This window comes from Vanellus vanellus, assembly GCF_965231255.1.
Source record: "Vanellus vanellus genome assembly, chromosome: 6".
Taxonomy (NCBI): domain Eukaryota; kingdom Metazoa; phylum Chordata; class Aves; order Charadriiformes; family Charadriidae; genus Vanellus; species Vanellus vanellus.
The window spans coordinates 62,443,091-62,449,090 of record NC_138911.1 but is presented as its reverse complement, the minus strand read 5'-3'; the positions used below and the strand labels follow the sequence as shown (position 1 = coordinate 62,449,090).

Here is a 6,000-nt window from a genome sequence, read left to right as displayed (position 1 = left end):
GAAAGAACACCTAAGAAAATACAGGGACAGCTGCTGCGACAACTTGGAAAAGAAGGGGGGTCAAATTCTTACAACTATACAAGCAGCTACTCCACAATAGCAAAATATAAGAAGTCCCACCGTTTTATGTACAGCCATTAGAAGAAGGAAAAACCCACTTGTTTTGGTTCATTAACAAAAATAAAGCTTGAATGGCAGGAAGTAGTCTCACCCGACAGCCCGCGTTTATGGAGTTTTTATTCAGCTCTGCAAAGTTGTGGGTCGGTTACCTTACACAGGAACCAGGGTAGGTGAGGGATCCAGCAAGAATGTTAAAATAACCCCCAACTACCCAAATCTTCCTTACGTGAAAGAGGAGCTGCTCTTGAAGATCCCGTGAAAGCCATAAGCACTGTGAGGACGGCAGTTTCTGCTGAATTATTTTGTAGGAAAAGCGTTACAGGAAAAGCGTTGCCATATTTGTAGGGAATACTGGTGTGTGGCTAAGTCACTTCAGTTCATTCACATTACGACTGCAGAAATCTTGTGTCGTTTGTTCAGGAAAAACAGTTCGTTAACAGCTGATACGGAGTCCCAAGCCTTTCTGTACGCTTGTGTGACCAGTTCCACCGTACGCTGTAGAGCGCGCTGGTACCAGCGCTTTTAGCTCGCCACGCGAGATCGTACGCAGCGCCTCGTGAAAACAGCTGCATGCCGCCGTTCTTTCAAAAGAAGGACCTCCCCGAAAAAGTGTTAGCAGCTCAGGAGCGTGGCAGGCAGTAAGCCAACGGATTCAAAATTGCTCTTTCCTCGGCCGGGGCTGCCTGGAGCCACTAACCCAGCTACGAATCGCTGACAAGCGGGTGGACCGGAGCGATACAAACTGTGACTTCTCCGCAGGTTAAGGGTTCTTCTCGTTCCGCTTAAAAATTCTTTCGGGTTAGTTAATTCTACAAACAGACCATTACAACAAAGCAGGTTTGAACTACAATACAAATGATGCAAGTCTGGCATTATTGGGTGGTTACCTATTGAACAGTAGTTCCAGAGCACCACAGCCTGGAAATCAGGCCTTTAGCTGCCATATTTACACTATGGTTACAAAAAAAAAAAAAGAGAAAAGAAAAAAGGAAACTCTGAAAAAAACTCAACCCCAACTCCCTAAGAACAGGCAGCCAGAAACGCTCGAGCTCTGCCTCTTTAGTCTTCACAGAATCAATCACTTCCAGGCTCCGGGATGGTGTTCCTACAAGGGACCCTTGAACTGGTTTCCCGAAAGATGTTGCCTGATGGAGGGTTTGGAGCTCGCAGCATCACCCAGCTTTCGCCAGACAACCTGCAAGAAAAAAATAAAGGGGTGAGGGAGAGAAAGACAGGAATTAAAAAAAAAAACAAAACAAAAACCACGACCCAAAGCCTCTGATGAGTCGCAGTATTTTCATAATTGCAGCCTGAAAGCCAAAAACCAGCCGTTCCCTAGAGCTGGGCTGTAATTGTCAGCAGAGCCACTGGATGGCGCCTGTGCACCAGTTTCCGAGGGAAAAAAACCATTGATGCATTTTTCTAATTAGTCTCTCCTGAAATTAGAACCATTTCTGCCTGGGGTAATACTATAAAACAAATACACTAGGTTCAGAAGTTAAGTTCAATGGTAGGTCAACCCTGCCATACTTACAGAAATGATGTTACCATGAACAGAAAAGATAATGAAAAAGATAATGATGAAAATTATGTGTGTGTATATATATATATGACTTCCTAAAAACATACAATTTATCACTCTAGGGCCACTGGGGTAAGGGAGGCTAATTTTTAAAAAAATAAGAAACTGCAAAGCACTTCATAGCTGCCTTGAGTCTACATAAAGTGAATATTTAAAGAAAAACCAGCTGAGGGTACACAAACAGCAATGAGTTCATTTGGGAGGATGAAGTTACGGCATTTTACCGTTACCCCACATGGCTACAAGGGAATGTGGCATTAAGCAGACAAAATATCCTAAAAAGCATGCCCTCCTCTACTCCGGTCTTGGCTTATAGGGATCCAGCAACCAAAGCGAAGTGCCTCAGCTCTTGCCAAGGATCGTTGCGGGGATTTAGCTCTGCAAGATGCACTTGCATTCTTCACACCTTCTTTTTAGGGTTGAGGTGGTTTTCAGAATTTCAACAGAGGGTGAGGCTCCTCTCTGCTGCTTGTGAGGCACTACACGATGCCACTTGGGCTGACCTCACGCATGGACTTCTAAATGAGAAGGCTCCGTAGGCATCGCCCTGCCTGCTGTGGGCACCGCTGGTGCCGTTCAACAGCACATCCCCGGTGGAAGGTGACATGCGGCTTCAGCCAGGTTCTAGCAGAAATCCCAAACTCTTTGCTCCAAGCCAAAGCGTGGCCAAGGTGCTTCGAAGCTGGAGGCAGCGCCACAGCAGCAGACACCACAGAGCAGAGGTTTGGTATGAACGCTCGCTGTACAGGACATGGCAAGCTCAGTTAACAGTGTGGTTGCCCAACGTGTTGGCAGTGCTAAAAGCATTCCACACGCCATGATGCTGTTCAACGGCTCCAGACGTGAATATCCTCCCTCTGATGTTATCGTATGGTTTAGGCTCAAACCCATTCAAGCCGTACAGCTTTAAAGATAGCAACAAGCTGCTGCTCAGCCCAAACCCAGTCCCATAGGACACCGTTGGAGTCAACTGCTAACAGGACTCTCCAAGCCAGGGAGAGCCCTTTGCGCAGCTCTGGGTCAGCTGGACCAGCCACTCTGCACCCTTGAAGGCAGCAGAGTGGGAAGTATCTGCTGAGGAACGACTGCTCCGTGCAGTGAAGGAGGCCCTCGGCTTACTGACACCCAAAGCAGCGCTCCGCAGAGCCTCCACTCTTCCCTGGGGCCTGTGGATGTCACACCAAACAGGGCTTGTACCCAGCAGACCCCTGCTGCTCCGTACTTCTAACAAAGGACCAAGAAATAACCCCTAGAATTGCTGAGAGGAGTTATTACATTGCACATTTCACGAACAATCGCCTTCTCCTTTTCACTCAGGTCTTCTTCATAGTTGTCTTGCATTTGCCTGTCCAAATTTTCGTGGACCTCAAGGACCTACAAAAAACAATATTACAAAAGCATTATGTTCCTCAAATAATAAGGCGTCCCTAACAACCTCATTAACCAGTATTTAAATTGGCAGGATTCACAAAGCCTTGCGAGTTGGAGCACTGCAAAGACGAGTATCACGCCAAGTTGGGTGCCTCCATCCTCTCCCTTCCCCAGTGCACTCGCACCAATTGGTCCATGTCCTTCCTGTGTTGGGGGCTCCCCAGCACATACCCCCTCCAAACCCACCCGCAGGCATTCAGACGGCTCCTCTGGACGGGCATGTTGCCCATCTCAGGCATATCACAGCGCAGGACTGCCTCGAGATTTTACCGCTGCATCTGTGCTGACCTACATACCTCACCCAGGCCTTCGCCGCTGATGAGCAACGCGCTCAGCTCAGTGTGCGGGGCCAAAGCTCCTGGAATCACCCAACGCCATCAAACAGCGCGTGGTCTGATTCGCCACGATACACCCACACGCATATAAAGCTGTACAGCAGGTGTATTTCTGCGCGTCAATATTCCTACACCTCCTAGGGAAGCACAGAGCTAGGTGCAGTGCATCTATATAGTGTGGTACGCAGCACCAGCTGCTCCACGAAACGGGATAGCAGGGTAGATTATCCCCCAGTCTGCCTCGGCACAGCAATCCTGCTGTACTCGAACTGCGTTACGAACAAAAATAGGTCATTCTCCTAGGGCCCTTAACCTACTTCTAAAATGCACCAGCTAGTTTAACCAACGTAGCTGGGACCGATCCTTGCACAAATCGGAATTATCCGCATCCTTTCTAAGAGGAGAGGAAGGGCAACAGGGATGCAAAAAGCATGTGCGTGCTGACAAAGAGAGATTTTTTTTTTTTTTTTTTTTCTTCTGAAGAGGAGGGAATTAATTATTGATCCAGCTGGACTTGAGCATCGAACTGGCTTGTCTGGAGTCAGTGCGGCTCCGACGCTCGGCTGCAAAGGCAGCAGCCTGCAGGATCGGTGCCCCATGTGGAGCGGCAGGGCTGCCCGGCTGGCGGCTAAGCACCGGCTCTGTCCACAGGGCAAGTGTCAAGGACATGGTTTAGATTAGTTAAAAATCCCATCAGCTCCAGCCTCTGCTTCCACCAGCCATCAATCTTGCAGGCACAACAGTCTCGGCAGACAAAAATAAACTCTTTTTCTACGACTTGCGCTTAAACTAAAACCGCGTTCCCTGTTCCAGGAGGTGCGGAAGGGTGGTGCAGTCCATTTCATTCGGTGGAAATGTCTTTTAACGGTGTAAACCAGGCAGAGCTGGAGCTGAAAACTGACCAGACAGAAGTTATGGTTGTATTTCATTTCTGAATGACACGGGACTCATTTACCCTGGAAACCATCCTGCTCCCCAGGCCCACCCCACGTCTGGGTAGGCACTTTGTAAAGACATGTAAGTGTCTTGGGTATGGGAAAAAGGGATTCGGAAGGACAAAACTCAACAGCCTATCCTGGAAAGGCATGCTGGGGAAAAAAATACACTCTTGAAGAGTGAAATCACCTCCTGAAGAAAGACAGGAAGGCCTCTTAGTGCTGACCCAGCCCCAGCCGCTCTCAGATCCTGCCAGGCGCCGCCTCAGCTGTTTAGAAGGACCAGGTTAACGTTCCTCCGATTACACCACTGGGGACTATGGACGTGCCTTCACGTAAATTGTCTATGGCTCAGCTGAAGTTCAAGGACTGTGGATTCAGTCTGGATCTAAGAAACTGGGGTATATCCTCCCACCATTTCTGCCACGTCCCAACCCAGGAGCCTACAGAAAGCAGATAAGTGTAGTAACCTTCCAGGCTGGAAGCGGGTCATTCTCTCCCCTCCTTTTTGCTCTTCATCAAGCTGCACTGGCAGCACTTGGCCCTTTGCGGACGCACCGGTGCTATGTGATGTCTCTGGGTAAAATGCCAGCCGGCGGGGGCTGCTGCTCCGCTCGGGCACGGGGCAATTCCCTGTGAGGGGAACAGGGCTGGACCGAGTAACGCTGCTCTTCTGCTTCGGGACGCATCTCCTGAAGACAACCTGCACCTCCCTCTCAATGGGCACGCTGGCTCGTCTGCCTTTCTCCCTGCTGACATGTAAACTGTGAGGAACACCTCAGATATACTTAGTTCTCCTTCATGACTGCACTCATGTCTGTGACCAAGGCAGTGTCACCTCAAAGTCAGCTGGTCCATCACATCCACCTCCCTGCTGACTTGCTGTATGCGCCCCCCATGACCACGCAATGCATATTTAAAACGCAAACAAAAAAAAACCCACCAAAGATTCCGGATGACTGCAGTAAAGCTTTGGAAGGGGAGCTGAAAGCCGAGGTGAGCGTTTCTGTACCAGGAAGCACTCTGAGACTGAAGGATGCTTTCTGAAGGGTGCAAGCCTCACTGGTTTTCATTTATAAGTCAACTGGACAAAGCACTGAGGAACACGGCACCCTGCTTCGGCAAGGGAACAGTTTATATGCCCTGCTAGGACTTCTCCCTAGTTTTGGCAGGGCCAAATCCTGCCTTACCCCACATCAGTGGGAGGGACCGATCGCCTGCTCACTGGCTCTGTGCACATGGGGGACATCCAGGCTGGTGCTGCCGGGGGAGCTGGGTTATAGGCTAAACGTTCCTTTACATTCATCTCCTCCTCACCTCCCCACGTCTTTAGCAGGTTTGTTCAACTCCTAAGAAAAGTGCTTTGATGTGCAGTGAGATACTGAGCTGTAGCATATGTACCTTTTATTCTCGTTAGCAAAAACAGCTGTTAGGAGTGCCAACCTGTCAACTTGCTGCTTATTTAGTAGGTGCAAATAAGCAAAAACTATTTCAGAAGCAAAAATAAAGAAAATCCCTAAATGTGCTCAAGGAAGAACTTACCTACACTAAATGGCAGGCAATGCTTCAGCCACATAGGTAGTCTTCAGCTGCCAGA

The 6,000-nt window shown here is 49.0% G+C and overlaps 1 protein-coding gene across 1 annotated transcript in view; it reads right to left on the bottom strand.

The window, feature by feature from the left end:
- Positions 1 to 1,139: 1,139 nt before the first annotated feature.
- Positions 1,140 to 6,000, bottom strand: part of CCDC85C (coiled-coil domain containing 85C) — a 112,352-nt gene continuing 107,491 nt past the window's right edge. Inside the window, exons 5-6 of the mRNA XM_082485372.1 lie at positions 2,978 to 3,076; positions 1,140 to 1,315 (exon numbers count right to left, since the gene is read on the bottom strand). Of these exons, the coding sequence (XP_082341498.1) occupies positions 1,226 to 1,315; positions 2,978 to 3,076 (189 nt within the window). The 3' untranslated portion in view covers positions 1,140 to 1,225. The remainder of the gene's footprint in view (positions 1,316 to 2,977; positions 3,077 to 6,000) is intronic.